The sequence below is a fragment of the Cimex lectularius genome, unplaced genomic scaffold (assembly GCF_000648675.2).
Source record: "Cimex lectularius strain Harlan isolate CLEC.00 unplaced genomic scaffold, Clec_2.1 scaffold31, whole genome shotgun sequence".
In the NCBI taxonomy this organism is placed as follows: Eukaryota; Metazoa; Arthropoda; class Insecta; order Hemiptera; family Cimicidae; genus Cimex; species Cimex lectularius.
Window position 1 is genome coordinate 1,854,807 of NW_019392645.1, and position 18,670 is coordinate 1,873,476.

The 18,670-nt window shown below is 33.4% G+C and overlaps 1 protein-coding gene across 1 annotated transcript in view; it reads left to right on the top strand.

Moving 5' to 3' along the window:
• LOC106670441 (muscle M-line assembly protein unc-89-like) overlaps positions 1-18,467 on the top strand; it is a 54,844-nt gene extending 36,377 nt beyond the window's left edge. The window contains exons 4-17 of the mRNA XM_024230438.1: positions 3,922-4,084; positions 4,348-4,489; positions 8,082-8,217; positions 8,339-8,542; positions 8,794-9,095; positions 15,101-15,321; positions 15,387-15,698; positions 16,527-16,617; positions 16,698-16,870; positions 17,157-17,321; positions 17,389-17,468; positions 17,919-18,085; positions 18,169-18,182; positions 18,396-18,467. Of these exons, the coding sequence (XP_024086206.1) occupies positions 3,922-4,084; positions 4,348-4,489; positions 8,082-8,217; positions 8,339-8,542; positions 8,794-9,095; positions 15,101-15,321; positions 15,387-15,698; positions 16,527-16,617; positions 16,698-16,870; positions 17,157-17,321; positions 17,389-17,468; positions 17,919-18,085; positions 18,169-18,182; positions 18,396-18,440 (2,215 nt within the window). The 3' untranslated portion in view covers positions 18,441-18,467. The remainder of the gene's footprint in view (positions 1-3,921; positions 4,085-4,347; positions 4,490-8,081; positions 8,218-8,338; positions 8,543-8,793; positions 9,096-15,100; positions 15,322-15,386; positions 15,699-16,526; positions 16,618-16,697; positions 16,871-17,156; positions 17,322-17,388; positions 17,469-17,918; positions 18,086-18,168; positions 18,183-18,395) is intronic.
• The last annotated feature ends 203 nt before the right edge of the window (positions 18,468-18,670 follow it).

An 18,670-nucleotide genomic window follows, 5' to 3' on the forward strand; every position in this document is an offset into this window, starting at 1 on the left:
AAGAGTACGAAATTGTCGGATTTTTCTCTGTCCACTTTCGAAAATTCCAACGGTTCAGTATGCCATCAGAGGTGAACTTGAATTCATCAGTCCATTGGATGTATGGAAGAACGTTTTCTTCAGCCACCCAAAAACGACATTTGTGCAAGGAATGTTAGTCGCCAATCATAACCAGAGTCCCGAAGTCCCTGGACAAGATGAGAACGAAATTGTACATACAGCTTAAAATTGTAAGTACGGAGACTCTCTAACATTACTCTACTACTAAGACATCTCTAATTTTATTTTTACAAAACTTAAAACCCTTCCAACATTTCAGAGAGAGCATTTCAGATTTTCGCATTCACCTCCTCGTCAGAATTACACTGCCGGTTTCTTTTTGCCATAATTTTGTCATTTTTGACCAATTTAAAAGTTCGGGTGTTATAGGGTCGTATTTGAAATTTTCAAGTTGAACTGGGCCTGAAGTACCCCGTATAATTTGTCACAAAAAACAACAAGAGAACAAATTGCCAGAGAGTTCCTCTCATTTTAACTCAGAAGAATTTCGACCATATCTTCGTAAAACGTTTTTATAAAGGTCATTAGACTTCCTGGTCCGATTGACGAAATAACCTCATTCAATTAATTAATCTTTATGTAAGATATTGGTTGAGATAGAAAAGTCAGTGTTACGAGCGGGATTCGAACCCACGACCTTCGACTCAATACACCCCTACTCTACCACTTGAGCTATCGTGACTTCGATCCACTCGGACATCAACTTCCTATCTCAACCAATCATTTGAATTTTCCATCCTTTTTGCCACGAATCGAATCGAAGTCACGCTAATTCAAGTGGTGGAGCAGAGGCGTATTTAGCCGAAAGTTCGTGGATTCGAATCCCGCTCGAGACACTGACTTTTTTTATCTCAACCAATACCTTACATATAGTTTTTATAAAGTGTGTGGTGATTAGTGACCGTTAGACTATGATTATTCGGAAATTGTGAGATGCGTGTGACGTAGGTTTCAGAAAAAACATTTTCTTTATCGTGCCAACGTTTCGATCTTTATTGAGATCATCTTCAGGGCTCAAAGTGTTTATTTTCTACGTAATTGTGCCATTCTTGTGTGTGGGCACTCTCAACACAACACACAAGAATGGCACAATTACGTAGAAAATAAACACTTTGAGCCCTGAAGATGATCTCAATCAAGATCGAAACGTTGGCACGATAAAGAATATGTTTTTCTGAAACCTACGTCACACCAGACCGCATCTCACGATTTCGTTTTTATAAACGTTGATAGATGGCAATCGCAAAGTGACTTTACTGTGTTCGCGTAGGAAAATCCTGTGGGAAACGCAGCGCCACACCGTTCGCAGGAAGAAAAGCCGGTTTAGATCCCAAGAAGAGTGCATTTGGTGGAGATTCGAGGTGCTTTATTATAAACTTCCCGACGAAACCACCAAAAGCAAAGCATACAACATACAAAACTGTTTTCAGTTAGCAATTGATCAAAAACGACCTGCATTGTATAATCCGAAGGGGATTGTCTTCCACCAGGATAACGGTCGTCTGTGTCCAGACGAATAAACAAATTAGGCCTAATAAAACGAAAACAGACTAAGAGCAATAATCATTATTAGAGTTAATATTCACAAGACGATCGAATAACATAAATCGTTGACAAAACCAGCTTTAAATAAAATCCGGGGTTTAATAATAGCTATTAACTATTTATAGCCCAGTCTTGGTTTTTATTTAGAGTTCCCGGTGTTGTCTATTGCGTGTACATCGGGTGTGAGTTATATTTCAAATTTCTGTTCTAATTCGGGCCCGGTGGAAAGAAGTGGGCCACTTTTAACTGTCGGTTAAAACCGGTGTTTATTGCGGATCAAAGCTACCCCGTTCCCTGTTTTCAGACTTATGGGCGTGGGTCGAGCTCGAAATCACTTTTAGTCCCCAGAGACTCCCACGGAAAAGGCCGAAAATAACGGATTATCGTATAATTTTAACCATCTTCGAAACGGACAAGACGATATTGACGCAAGAAAATTTTATAGCAATTTTCCACCCCGGCTATTTTGTATTATTCTATCACTCGAGGCAGTCAACAAAACTGTGCTGATTGGTCTCATGTTTTAAAATCCGGGGAAAATTTTAAATATTTTTTTCTCTCTAGGTTTTCTTTGCCTGATCTTCCTAGGACCTCTAGCCCTATCCTTGGGCGAAGAAGAATAAAAGATAATTCCAAGACCCTATAAATAACTTTCTGGACTCGTTATCACGGTTAGCAGTTGAAAATATCAGACGCCACCTTCCACATTACTTGGCAGGTGGATACAATTAAATTTAGCAGTTTATACTGAGCGAGACGACTAACGTATTATTTCCGGCAGTCGCCTCCAAACCTGGATTTTATTAGCACCTGGGCCTTGAAAGTCTTTTTGGAATGTTGGCTCTTTTATATTCATCCAGTCGTTCTATTGACATTGGGCCAATTTAGAACAGAATCTCTGTTGTAATGCCTTTTTGAGTAAATTTTGTTTTTTAATAAATGACAAAGATGAAGAAAGAAAAAATAAGTCTATCAAATATGTTTAGAATAAATTACAACCATGGGAAAAAGCCAACTGCCAGATTTAGCTTTTTTTCGAAACATAATTCATTTTAAAGCGTTTCTTCATAAACATAGGCTAAATGTGAAATATTGAAAAAATCCAGAGAATTTAAAAGAATTATAAAATAAAAATCTCTTGGTCCGTTGTATGGATTAGTGCTGTTTGATTGTATGTTTATTACTGGGCAATTTATAAGTGGGCGGAGTTATATTATCCACCCCAATATATTTTTCAGATTTTAAGATAATTTCAATTAATTATTCTTTTTATCTAAGATCTTGGTCGAGATGAATTAGTTGAAATAATTAATATGGTCAATTATGACCCTCTAAACGTATTGTCTTAATTAATGTCTACATAAACATATTAATCCATATATGTTTTTATGGTTAATATTTTAAGATAATATTGGATCATACACTTTCAAATAAACGAGAAGAAAATTAAGTAGTGAGTGGGTGACTGAGTGTGTGAATCTCACTCAATCGCTCAATCGCACGCACACTCACTCACTCAATCACTCACTCACTCTCTCTCTCTCATTCAATCTCACTCACTCACTCACTCACTCACTCACTCACTCACTCACTCACTCACTCACTCACTCACTCACTCACTCACTCTCGCTCATTCACTCACTCTCACTCACTCTCTCTCATTCATTCTCGCTCGCTCACTCGCTCACTCATTCTCGCTCACTCACTCACTCTCACTCACTCACTCGCTCACTCTCATTCAGTCTCACTCACACTCACTCACTCGATCACTCTCTCTCATTCAATCTCTCTCTCTCTCTCCCCAGTCACCCTGTACATGCAAGATAAGTGACAACTCAAAAAGGGGTAGTTTGTTAGTGGTAGTACATCTGGATTTTTAAAGTTTCGTATTTTCTTCTTGGACAAACGAAAGAAAATATTAATTGATCATGACAGTTTTTATTACCAACAACCTTAATGGCGTTTAATTAATACGTAAATTTAAAAAAAAGTAAACTTCTGTCTCTCCTGTAAAATTTCTGTTTTTTTTTTTACTTTTTTTCCCTTTTCTTATTGGTGTGCAATATGATAACGAAAGGTGCTTATGTTGTTCAGTTAAAAGTTCGTAGGCACAGAGGCCGATTTAGTTTTTAACAGGATCGAATAGTTTTCTTCATACCGGCAGATACTGTTTAAAAAAAATTATTTGCCAAAGTAGTGAAAAACGTTTTGTATAATTTTTATGGATTTTTCACCTTAAAACGTTTAAATTGTGAATGGCGTTTATGTAAATAACAAAAAAAAAATAAATAAATAAATAACGGTTTGATTTTTCAGACAAATAGACGGTATTGCGCCGACATTTTCGAAGAAGCCTACAATACGACAAGAAGACGATGGAAAAAGGCTCCTGTTCGAATGCAGAATACAGGCTGACCCGAGGCCTACAGTCACCTGGTCCCATAGCGGAATCGAAGTCAAACAAGACGCCAGGCACAAGGTAATGTACAACAAATACATAAAAACAACCCGGCGCCACATGCTAAACCGTCAACACTCTCGAGTCATGCATCGCATCATTACGACCACTCCCGGGGTCGTTCACGCGACTTGAACGTGGCATGTTGCCACAAACTTGAACAATATATCGATGAATGTGCCATTTAAATTTTGACTCTTTTATCTTTTCGAACCATCGAAGATATTTCAAGTTTAAACACACTGAAACTTTTATGTTATGTAATTATGTTTTTTTTTCCACAGCTGATTTTAGAAAACGATGGACACTCTTATTTCGCTACTTTAGAAATAGAAAACGTAACAGTGGAAGACGCTGGAAAATATAAAGTAATGGCCAAGAATGAATTAGGCGAAAGCAATGCTACAATTAGCCTTAACTTCGACAGTCAGTATAAAAACTTTTTACCTTTCAAAATGCATTTAACGTTGGGTTTTTTTATATAACTATTTTGTCAATAATAATGCTAGAGCGCTCAACCAAAGCAAATTTGGGCTAGAGTCATAGTTAGCTATTTGTTAAAATTATATATGAACTGCCTGCCTTGTCCAAGAAATCACTTGAGTAGCCAATGAAGTATGTAGTGCACGATTAACTTTTTTTAATATGTAGAATTTTTTTTTATAAATTGTTCAATTTGACAAATCTAGGAAAAATTTTTCCTAGAAGGAGTTTAAAAAGAATTCCTTCATAGTAAAGCTTTTATTTTTAGTGCAAGTCAAACATTGGCTTAGTATAACTTTTGGTTGTAAGTATTTAACGCTTTGGTTAAATGGTTATATTAATCAGTTCTGTGTATATTTTACTATTAATACATTGTTAAGAGGTCTTATACTAATAAGTAGATATACTACAACAAACATACCACATAAAAAAATATATTTAAAAAAATGAAACTTTAAGTTGTTGAAGAAGAATTTTTTTTTTCATTATCAAGCAATCTACAAATTTTTGAAATTGGAGTCTTTTCACTTTTAAATTAATTATTTTTGTGAGATTTCCATGTAATTATGTGACCTACAAGAGTAGTCTATAGACGTGGGATTGCAGATTTTAACGGAAATTTCTTTTGGTGATACTAGGTGGAAAAATTTTATACATTTGTCCGAGCATTCTTACCAATGGGCCCTAGGATCTGAGGAAAAAATAAATTCTCTGCCTTTATTGTGGCAATAAGAAAAAGAAAATACTAAACAGAATCATATTAAATGAGATTAGATATATAAAAAGTTAAAAAAATAGACGCTCTCAGTAAAATAGGCTGAAAAAATTGTTTTTGAAAAGACAATACTGATTTGTTCCAAGCACCATTTAAAGCCCTTAAATACAAATTTGAATTGGCAACCAGATACAAACTATTTGGAGCTGGATTTTTCATAATTCCATTAATTTTTATCCAAATTCCACATTATGACAACCATTCAAAAGTCGTTGAACTTCTCTTCTTTATGTCAATGAGATTTATATTTTGTGTCGTTATAAGTAAGGATGAAAACAATAAAAACACTTCAAACGTTTTATTTTATTTTTCTTGTTCTTATTTATTTATGTAAGTCTAATTGTTGCTATTACATGTGGTTTAATGAGTCCTAAACCCCTTCAAAGTTTCCTGTAGATTAGTGAGGTCGTTTCAAAATTATCACCATTTTGTGTTTTTGTTATTTTACCTAAAATTTGTATTTACGTTTTTTTTTAATTTAGAAAAAGAATATCACCTTTGTTTCTTGCTAAAAAAATTAACCTACTTTCCTATGTCACTATGTCGAAATTGTACTTGGCAGTTAGCCATTAGCATTGGTTAACATGATTTGTAACCGAGCAACATAGGAAAGTATGCTACATTATTTTTTAAGACAAAACAAAGTTGACAGTCGTGTTCTGCACTCTCAGAAACCTTAGGGTACACATTTTGGGAAAAATATGTTTTTTCTTTCAAACTTTTCTTCTTCCACAGGTTTCCAAATATATTTTAAATAATTTGCATATTTAAAAAAATAAGTTTTTCAACTTTTGGATTTGTTGTAAGCGTCCTTTAAAGCCCTGAAATACGAATTTTCATTGGCAACTAAAAATGGATATTACTGCCAGGAGCAATTTTTTCTCCTGTGTCCTGTTGTTCCATTTAAAAATTCATAATTTATCCATGTTTATACTTATTCATATTTTATCCAAATTCAACATTATTACAACTGTTGGAAAGCTTATTTTTTCTTTCTTTCAGTCTAGGTCAACAATGTTTATATTTTAAGTCATTATAAGTGAGAAAAATAAGGATGAAATGAACAAAAACATCTCAAACATTTTATTTTATTTTTCTTGTTTATAGTTATTTAGATAGGCCAGATTTGTGCCATTACGTATAGTTTTGTAGGCTCTAAACTTCTGCAAAGTTTCACTGGATTGGTGAAATCGTGTGAAAATTATAATTTTTTGTGATTTGTGAAAAAAATCGAAGGGAAAAGTTTGAAAGAAAAGACATATTTTTTATTTTCCCAAAAAATTGTATTTAGGGATTTTACTTGGAAAAAAAAATGATCTGAAGCTGTAAATGTCTGTCAACTTTGTTTCTTCTTTAAAAAAATTGTATCATACTTTCCTAAGTCTCTCGGTCACAAATCATGTTTATCAATGCTTATGGCTAACTGCCAAGTACACATTTGATGTAGTGACGAAGCAAAGTAGGTTAAAGTTTTTTAAATATTTTTTTTTAAGTTAGAAAAAGATGATATTCTTTTTCTCCATGCAAAAAAACCCTAAATACAAAGTTTCGGGCAAATAAAAATATACTTTTTTCCAATTTTCCGCCTTCCATGTTTTTAAAATCATAAAATGGTGATCATTCTGAAATGACCTCACTGATCCATAATCAAATTTAAAGAGGTTTAGGTTGCCACTAAACAGCATGCAATGTCAACAATTCGACCTACATAAATAAATTAGAACACAAGAAATAAAGTTAAAAGTTTGAAGTTTCTTTTTGTTGAATTCAACCTTATTTTTATCACTTATAATGACATAAAATTTAAAAAAATGTTCATATATGCTGAAAGATCAGTTTGTGGTCTAATTGACCATTTAATTATTTCAATTAATTATCCTTTTTTTAACCAAGTCCTTACATAAAAGGTTGTTAAATTAATTGAGATATTGTAATAATGTTGAATTCGGATAAAACCCAAAGGTGTGATGAATTTTTATGTGGAAAAATAGGACACTGGAGAATTGCTAACCAGCCCAATTTTTTTTTTTGCTATAAACAATAATATTTAAGGGCTTTAAAGGTGATTTGAATGAATCCCGATTAGCTTTAAAAAAAAATTTTTTTTTGGCATAGTTTACTAAAAGTCTGTTTTGATTTTTTACCTTTTTATATATTGAATTTCATTTAATACAATTGTGCATATTATTTTATTATTATATGTAAAAAACTTGACTGATATATAATAACCTTGAAAGACAAAAAATAGACCAATTACTTCAAATATATTTTTTCTTGGCTCCTAGAGTATACTGGCAAGAACGCTCGGACGAGCAAAAAAAAGTTTAATTAAAATCTGTGATCTCACATCTGTAGCTCCTCTTGTTAATTCTATTTGGCAACATTCAATAGTTGATATAACCGAGAAAAAAAAATCAACTCCTAGAACACAACTCTTGAACATAAATAATTTATAAATGCAATATTTTGCAATTTAATTGGATTTAAGCATGCAGCTGTCAAAGTTTATTATATTGCTTGATATGTTTTAACTTCCCATTATTAATTATTGCTTAATAACGCAACGAATGGCATTGTAAATGTTTTCTAATTTACTTTATTTCATAGTATGAGTTATTCGAAGGCAAAAAAAAGTCCAAGAGAGTAAAGGTGTATGTTGTAGATGTAGATAATATCAAGGGCCTTTTACCAATGTGTTGTATATATTAGTACGGTATAAGTTATTGTAGAAATAGGTAGCAGGATGTTTGTCAACTATAGGTGACGAAGCTCCAGTTCCTGAGAACGGCATCAAACCGACGTTTACCGAGCGGCCACTTATAAGACAGTCCGACTCAGGATCAGAAATCACAATCGAGTGCAGACTTGTGGGAGAACCGAAACCTTCAGTAATCTGGTGAGAACTGCTATATCTAATTTAATTTTCATTCATATAAATAAATTATTAACATATTAAAATATAAAATGAGGCAGACCGAAAATCACATTTGCTTCAAATCGCATTACTGTATTTTCAGGTATCAAGGAGACAAAATTATAAAAGAGACAAACAGGGTAAAACTACTGCTTGAACTTGATCAGAAGTTGTATTACCTTGCCAAACTAGTGATTAAAGACATTAAAAACAGCGATGGTGGAGTATATAGGGTGATAGCATCTAACAAGCACGGAGAAGCTACAGCAACAGTGAATTTGAACTTTGAAGGTGGAGACAAGCCCAAGTAAGTTAGATATTTTTGTCCACTCAAAGAAGAATTTTACTCATCTGTTGTTTCTAATTAGCACAAGAGCAATATAAACGAGTGTGTAATGAATTTTCATGGAACTTGGAATCTCGTTATATTGAAGTTCTTGTACTTTCGCTTTTATAGATAATATTTTTTTTTCTAATTGATAACGTAAAATTTATTTTATATTTTAATATTTTCAAATTCAAAGGAAAGAAAATTTATAGAAATTTTATTTTCTAAAGAATACAGGATGCAAAACCGCCAAGGTTTCCTAAAAAGCCGACCATTCACCAAGAAGGCGACATCCTTGTAATGGAATGCCTATTGGAAGCGAATCCGGTGCCCGATATCATCTGGTATCAAGGGGATACTGTTATTCTAGATTCGACGCGAATTAGAATGAGCAAACGAGCTACTGGCAAAGACCAGTATCTCTTGAAGCTGGAAATTTCCAAGCCGACATCGCAAGACGGCGGGAATTACAGATGCAATGCCTGTAACGCGTATGGGGAGAGTAATGCTAACATAGCATTGAACTTCCAAGGTAATAAGAAACTTTCTACAATCAAGCTAATCTTCTTTTTCTTCTATGTTGATGTTTTGTGCTGTAAGTAGTGAGGTAATCTTAAATTACTATATAGCATGTTTCCCTTTATTATTACATAAAGGAATAAAAAATACGATTGATACTAACTTATGCACCCAATAAGGTCACAATTTTTTCATTAATTATACATTTAATTAACATACATGACAATATTTCGAATGAAAGAGTTGTATAACTGGCAGGAAGTTTTTTATATGTTGTGGAAATGAATAAATTAAAAAAAATTCAGAAATCAGGCAAATTTGATAGAAAAACACTCAGTTCTTTCATCAAGCTTTGAGTAATGCAATGCCTTTGAAACTGAACTTTGATTGAAATTGCGTTTGAATTTTGAAAATATTTCTAATGATTCACATGGTTAAAAAAATATTACTTACAATATTCAAAATTATGCCTTCAAACATAATGAATTTATGAGTTTAGCTTAATCATAATTAGATGATGTTTGGAAAAAATCTAAAACTAAACGGATTATGGTAAATAGATCTAAAATAGAACATGGAGTATGGGCAGGAGGGCGAAATTTTAAACTAGCAAAACTTCTAGGCCCCATATCAACAATTTTTCAAGCTGACATCCATGCAATAGAACTCTGCATAAGAAATACTTAAAATAGTGTTACCAAAGTATTACCAGGTGAATTATAAGACAGCCAAGCAACATTAGTGGCTTTAGACTCCTCCACCTTCAATTCTAACTGGGTCTGGGAATGCCTACCATATCTCCATCTCCTGGAAAAATGAAATTGGTTAACTCTGATGGAAAAGCAGGAAGGTTGGGTTTGGTCATTAAGCATACTAAGACGATGTACATGTTTTCCACAAGAGGTCAAGTCAATTCGCTTCTATTGCACTGAACGATGAGGCTTATGGAGACCTTCATGGCTTACAATACCCCCAGACCTCCGCCAACGGCTCTCTCAGTCCGAACCACTACCAACGACATATCCCACCAAAACTTCCAGTCACTAAAAGTCCATTGAACGATAGTGAGGCCAGTGATACTTTATCTTTATGGCTCTGAAACTTGGACCATGACCAAGTGCAGACAAAGATTTTTTAAAAGAAGGTTTGAAGGAAGATCATTGGAGCAGTTTGCATGGATGGTCACTGGCGAATACAAATGAGGAGTTGACAGTTTTGTACCAGAAACCAGATATTTTGACTGAAATAAAAGCCCTCAGGTGGGTTGGCCATGTGGAAAGGTGTCAAAAGGTAGTGCTATAAAGAAAGTTTACTTGGGTAAGCCAGGTGGTAGATGGCTGTGAGGAAGGCTTAGAAAGAGATGGATGGATGACGTTGAGGATGAACTCAGAAAGATGCAGATTGGAAATGGAGGAGATGCATGGAAGACAGAAGAAACTGGGCCAGAATTGTAGAGGAGGCCAGGGACCTTCAAGAGCTGCATTGCCAATGAGTTGTAGTAGTAACAAGTAAGTAGAAATGGGGTGGGCATGAGGACATTAAGGTATTGAAGGCAATGGAGAGGCTGACAAACTAGCACATACTGGAGCGCCCATCACACCCTTTGGACCAGAAACACAAACCCACCCCCGAAGCGAGCTAAAAGTAAAACTGAACATTCCTCAACATCTCAACCATGAAAACAAAAATTTACCTCTCCCTCAGTGGGTGAGAATTAAGGAAAATTATAGGCTTTTATTGGCCACCCGTTCAATCACTAAAGCAAAATATTAGGAAAAATTTAGACAGAAGCCTTCCAATTCTGTCATGAAGAGGCATAAACATTAGAAGATATGCTATATGACTGCATTAACCTAGAAACAGCACAGCCCCTTTGGAAAGGCAATAATAACCTTATTAAAAGAGGTAAGCAAAGAGAAACCCCAGAAAGTGCTAAACTACCTAAATGGCAGTGCACATTTTGAGGTTTGGAAATAAAGAAGGGTCAACAATCTGTGAGATCACAGTGGAAGAAAGGGAGACTTTGGTCACTAGTGACTCTGAAGAAATAAAAAAAAGTAGATATTTATATCTGTTAACCTTGTAAGTCATTCTTGATGAAGGCTATATTTCTCACTGGATAAAGTAACTGAGTATTTTTCTTTCCTAACATTTTGTCTTATGCCTGATTTTTATATACAATTAAGTCTAAAAGTCTAATATAAATTACAAAATATCTTTTATAATTTGATCTGTATTTTTATCAGAATTGCCATTATTTTTAATTTTTTTATGGTTAAAAGAACTATAAATTATATTGAATATTTGATAATAATTTTGTATTTTTTTCCCAGCCATTTATTATAATCTGATAAGGTTTATTAAAATGTGTAGAGATTAGTGACCGTTTATTAAAATAACATCCTTGATGAACTCTGAGTCTTTGATATTTTTATTCTTGAACTTGTTCATACAATTTTGTATTGTCATTTTTTTAGTGGGAATGAATTTTTAATTTATTTAATAAATTAATTGTAAAGAAAAAACACTAATTAAATATCAGATGAATTGTTGGAAGTGACATTACAGTACAGTAATGATTTTAGTGATTTATTTTGCTGTGATATTCCTCCTTTGGTCTGCAAGGTGATGAACCTGTAATTTGATTCTTACCGATCTTGATCTGCTTATCCTCACTGGGTCAGTCAGACACGCCGAAGGTGGCAAAATGCCGAAATGCATACCACAGACCAAGCGAGGATACCAGGATGATTGGCAAGGATCAAATTTAAATTCAGGAGTTGCAATTGTTTGTTTTCAGACTTTCATATTTTTCAAGCTTCAGTTCGCATTCAACTAACAAAAAAAAAAATATTTGAGGAAGTATATGTGACAATATTTTTTTCTTACCACGCACCATTTTCACATTTAGTTTCTTTTTTTATACAACCAATCGCCATTACAAATTTCAGTTCACTTTCATCAACTTTGGAACAAAAAGTGTAAGTGATTCTTGGGTATTGAGTGACCATTTACGTGTTTTGATATTTTATGTTTTTTTGTAGAGTAAAAATTAATATATTTTCTAGCAGATATGGTTTGGCTTAAACCATTTTAGCCTTGACGATAGTAATATTTAATTGATCAATAGAAAAACTTATCAAATAGCATATAAAATAATTTTATAAAATTATTTTAATAAATTATGTAAAAAAAATATTTTTTTTTAGGATGTAGTGTTGAATCACATATGTAGTTGAACAATATATAAAATATAATCATTAATTTATCAATTCTGATAAACAAATATCGTATTCAGTTTATCTTCGTCAGAGCTAATGTTCATTTTTCTTAACTGCTGGCATAGATAATTAAAATCAGCTAAAATACTAGCTATTTTATGCCGAATTGCATTTTTCGACTCACCTTAGGAAAAACAATGCACCACCAATGTCTATCAAGTCGCTTATGTCTGCCCAGAGTATGAAATTTTCCATTGTACAGAGACTCAGATCGAATAATGACCCATTGGGTCTGCTGAGTATGGGGCCAACAAGCCTGAAACATACAAAATAAACACTTTTTATGGGTTTTCTTTGACCCACCATCTAAATAATAATTTTCAGCTGTCTGCACACTTTCCTTACTAGATAGGAAATGCTAGGCCATTGGCACTTTAAGCATTTTAGAAGAGTCCAGGTTGAAAGATGTTTATGAAAGATGCTAGGGGGTTGGGATGAGGGTCTAGAGTTTTATGGAGGCAGTCGGTTTTTTTGCGGTTTTGAAGACAAATATCTGAAGGTCTGTGTGAGTACTAAGCTTGGATAAGGAGTAGGGAGCTTGGGCAATGGTTTGAAGAATTCTGGACTGGAGTGACTTGATTCTTTGGAGGTTGGAACATTTTTGGTTGAACCCTGCAGTTTGATGTACAGATTAGTTGTAGTAGATGTGTTCATTTTACAGAGTTTTGATCTGTTGTCAAATAGTGTTTTGAGTAGTTTTGTGAAGCGAGTTTTTATTTGACTCCAAGAAATAAACAAAAAGGAGATTTAAATAAACAACTATATATTGTTGTTAAATAAACAACTATGTATTGTTGAGACTTATTTCGATTGGAGTCTACACAAAAAATAAAAAAGAACCTGGCAAGGAACATGTAACAAACGGATTCAAATGTGCATATGCAAAGAATGAAAAAGAAAAAAAAAGAGATGTTCTACCTTTCTGGTCGTCAGACATTCTGCAGGAGGCCCAGTCAACAGACAATGATTGATGAAGGATGAATGGCGAACAGAATGATGAATCTTTCAATATCCAGATCCTGCAAGGGCAGTTTATCTGACCAGACACCTCCTCAAAGTCCGGAGTGCAAGAGTTTTCAACAGATCCAGTTGATCCAAGAGTTGGAGAGGAGATAATCCTTTTCCCAGATGTTTTTCTTTTAACTTGTTAGAGTTTATATCATCTGTTCATTCCTACAAAGTCACAAGCTGCTGGGAAAGGAACAGAGTTATATTAGATTGGAAGAAAGGTGTGAATGTTAGCTTGGTTTTGGTTTCGTAGAGTCTGATCCTTTATTTCTTGAACTTGAAAACAGGACAGATGGTCCTGGAATTTTCTGAAGGCCATTGTGTCTGGGCTTGCCGAGAGCATAGCGGTATCATCCGCATGAAAAGTACTTCTGCGTTGTATGTTGAATAGAGCATGGGACCAAGGATGCTGCCTTGCAGCACACCCAGTTCAGGGAGAAGTTCAAGGGTGGATGCAATGATGTCTACCACCCTGTGGCATTGTTGAATGGCAGATGTCGCCAGAATCTAAAATGTAATGCATTGAAGGTTTAAAAGATGGAATAAAGGGGTTGTTTTGCAAGTATTTCACCAAGTAGTGGCAGCAATCTGATGGGGTCTCCTTATCAATGTGAAATGTAAAAATTGCTGTTTTATTATTTGAAATGAAAGGTTAATTAAAGTAACCATATATTTGTAGTCATAAATTTAAAAAAGAAATTAAAATGAGCACATATATAAAAATTTTATTCACCAAAATTTAATTGTAATTTTTATAAAACTAAATTTCTTGCGACTAATAAAAAAATAAGTTAGGGTATGTTTTGCACAACAGTTTTTTATATTTAAAATGTATTATTCTGATAATTTAAAATTGTATATAAAAATCAGGGATAAAGCGAATTTGAAAGGAAGAAAAACACTCAGTTACTTTATCATGCTTTCCAGGAATACATCATAATGATTTAAATGGCTAATAAATATGCAAATCTACTTTATCTCAGTAGAGTGGACAAGTGGTACATCTCATCCACTTTATTAAGCTAAAATCATAAATCCGTAAGCTATCGTGTTCAACCATAATTATTTTAAGAGTTTAGCTTAGTAGAGTAGAATGAGTGGAGACCTATTAGCCGTCCATTCAACTTTAAAATGATTCATGTCAATTGCAGTCAAGTATTAGATATAGTCTTTATGTCAATCAGACCATGAATTCTAACGAATTAGATATAGTTTGAAAGTCCTGATAAAGGGCGATCCTATGAATTTCTCAAAAGCTTGATGGAGGAACCATGTTTTTTCTTTCTTTCAAATCCACCTTATCCCTGATTTTTTATATATAATTCTAATAGGCTGAATATCAATCACATAAATATGATAATATTAAAAGTCATTATAATTTTGCTTATATAATACGCAGTGTGATACTTGGCTTTCAAGTGTTTTTCATTCCATGCTTTGTGTGGCAAACAACAAAATTTTGTTGTAAACTGTTCACAATTTTTTTTATAATACTTTCACATAAGAATATAAATATTTAGACTAAGTTATAATTACCTTTTTTTAAACTTTTTTTGTTTCAGGTGGAGACTTGATGTTTTTTCTTCCTTTTAATGTTTTCATATATATTTGTTTTTTTAATATTTCTTTACGACTTTAATTATTTTAGTGGCCCTTGTTTGTTAATTAGTTTTAAGGAGAAAAAAAAGTTGTTTTTTTTGAAAATTTTTGAGATAAAAGTGTTTTTCAGGTGGAGATGATGGAGCTGGCTTCGCTCCTTCCTTCACAGAAAAACCAAGAATTATTCCTAATGACAGTGGCACACTGATTACGATGAAGTGCACTTGTACTGCAAAACCAAGACCAGAAGTCACATGGCTTAAAGGAACTAAAGTTGTTCAAGAAAATTCACGTGTTTCTATGAAGGTTGAAGAAAGAGAAGACACATACATACTTATGCTTGAAATCAAGGTAAATTTTTGAATTGATATAAAAAAAATTACGTAATTTTACGCTATTTTTTTTTCTGTCTACAGGACCCGATAGGACCTGACAGTGGAACATATAAATGCCACGTTAAAAATGAATTTGGTGAAAGCAACGCTAATCTAAACTTAAACATTGAAGCTGAGACTGAGCCAGAAGGCACTGCCCCAACGTTTATTGAAAAGCCCAAAATCAGATCAGAACAAAATGGAAAACTTGTTGTGATGGACTTCAGAGTGAAAGCCGATCCTAAGCCAGACATTATTTGGTTTCACGAAGGAAAATCGTTAAAAGAAACATCCAAACTTTCATGGAAAATGGAAGAAAAAGAGAATACATACTACATTCGATTAGAACTGAAAGTAAGAAACTTTAAAATAATTCTTATTAATGGATCATTAGTAGCAATAATTGAAGGGTGGCATTCCTTGGCTCCATATAGAGAGCTTGTAGGAATGCCTCCTGATAGAATATTCATGCTTATATATATGTATATAAAACTGATGCATATCTCATTTTGTGTGTTCCTCTTATGTATATTGATAGTGAATGTATTTATTAGTGTAAATGTGCGTTGTTAGTTGGCTGATGGTGGACTATTCAGTACCCGATCGACCCTCAATTAGAGTAGTATGTCACCCTACTTGAGTGAAAAGTATGTAACTAGCCTAACTGGAGAGAGACCTAATCAAAACATGGACAATAGATAATTCGGCCTTCAGAGAAAGGTTTATAAATGTGTTCAACATAATTGAAGTGCCCCCTTGGTTGTTTATAGAGATCATCAGTGGAAAAGGTTGTCTTATAAGCTCTTGTCCATAGCCTCTAAAGAGCTTAAACTGCAGAAGGATAATCCTAACCTTACTCACAACAGCGATACCCGTTGACACATGACACTTCTTTTGTACCAAAGTGTATGTGTTCAGCATGCAAAGAAATGAAGAGCATCATTCATTGGTTCCTTATAGAGAGCTAGTAGGAATGCCACCCAATAGTAAATAAGAAAGAAAGTATTTTAGAGTGAGTGTGTTTAGGTTAAAACTGAATGTGTATGGGGTTAAAGTCGTAAGTTTGATTCGGAGCTTATATAAATCTTTATTCAGTTCTCAGTAGCAATAATTACATATTAATTGAAAAATATATATTTATAATAACTGTATTGTGAAATAAAAAATACAAACTATTTTTAGGACCCAGGCATTCAAGATTCTGGAGTTTACAAATGTAACATTAAGAATATTTGTGGAGAGCTTAATGCCAACTTAACTCTCAACATTGAAGGTGAGAATTCGAAAGCTTACAGCTTTGTCGATCAGTTTTATCATACTGAACATTTCTAATTAATATATAATTTCTTGTAGTTATTCCTGTAATTAAAGAAGCACCTAAAACTGTCACTATCAGTAAAACTAACACTGTTGTTATTGAATGCCGTATACAATCAGTGTTTGAACCAAAATGTGTATGGTTCAAAGGGGCGACAACATTAAAAGAAGACTCAACGCATAAAGTCAACGTCAGCCATGTTAAAGAGGTAAAATTAAATTAAAAACAAATCATCTACTTATAACTTTCGCTATTATGACTTTACGAGTTTAGCTTAGAGTGGACGAGATTTACACCCATCCATTCTACATTACAATACTATTCTAAGCAGATGTGTATATTTTTTAATTGAGCAAATCATTAAAAATAGTCCTGACAAAGGGAGATATATTCCTCAAAAGTTTGACGAAGAAATTGTTTTTCTTTATTTCCAATTCACCTTATCTTTGATTTTTTTAATGTACAATTATAATTATTAATATAATCTTTCCTAGGGTGAATATGCAGTCAAATTGGAAATCAATCCAGCAAGCCCTGCTGACAAAGGAACATATAAACTTGTCGCGAAAAACGAAAAGGGAGAAACTCAAACGACGATTGACGTTATATTACCGCCTTCTGTCGAACCACCAGCATTTGCTCAAAAGCTTACCGATGCTGTAAGATTCTTTATTTACTATATAGAAATATTTTTGAAAACATTGATGCATTGAATAATTTTTGTAGACAACTGTCGAAGGGCAAACTACTAGATTCGTCTGCTCTTTTGTATCAGTAGAAAAGTCACTTAAGATCGTATGGTACAAGTAAGTATTGATTTTTTAAAACTTAAATGCTTCCTATCTACCCCTTATTTAAGACTTTTAGTCAAAACACAACTTACTCTTTACAAGACATTGCTGCAACTGCTCTGGACATATGGAGTGGCAATGTCATGCTAAGCCATCTAATATCTCAGAAAAATAGTCTAAGTTGTTTACTACATCATTAGCCTTACTTTTCACAACCACGTCAACATTTTTTTGTCAATGAACTGATCCCGCTTCCAAAGTTCCGTACCATTCGATCCATCCAAGCCTTATTTATTTTCCCTGGGAACCTCCTATTAATTCTTCATGTTGAAGTATTGGTTCTCTCAACCAGTGCCCTCTTGGTGCAAAAATACTGAGAGAAAAAACATACACACATATTTGTAGTGTGCATTTTCATAAGTACTTCAAAAAAGTATTTATTTTAAAAATTCAATTTTTTTTCAGAGATGGAAGTGTTGTTAGAGAATCAGATGTAGTTTCGACTCAATTTGATGGAAAGACTGCCACATTAATTATTTCATCAACCAAGAAAGATTCAGCAGGTAGCTACAAGGTGACAGCGACCAACACTGGTGGTACCGTTGAATCTTCAGCATCACTTAAAGTAACAGGTCAGCCATGTTTTGTTTATGTAAAATAATACATTTTTTATGTCGTTAAGAAAATTATTTATTTATTTATTTTTTTGTTGCAGAAAAATTGAAAGAGGTAATTATTTTTGGTTATGCATGTTTTAATCAACTGAAATAAAGAATGGTTTAAAAAAAAACAACTTTCATTAATTTATTTGAAACGATGATTTAATGTGAAATAGTGTTTTATTTTGAACCATCTCTTTTTAAATATAAGCACAGAATAAAATGTCACCTGTAGACTGACATAAAAAAGTATAAGGTAAATATAATCACTAACATATTTCAGCCGGAGGATGAGGAAGAAGAGGAGGAAGTAAAGGAGGTAAAATGACACCTCAACAAACCAATTAAACGTGTTACTTAAAACAAACATTTTAATTCATTGCTTTCAACTTTACAATTGTAGATTGTTTTACCCGTATTTTCTAGCTAAAATAACCCATTTTTAAAGTATAATCCTGATTAAGGTAGTGTTTAACGAGTTTAATAAAGTATCTTAATAAATGTATTTACAGATTTACTATCTTTTATTAAATTACAGTGATGGTGTATTCTATATTT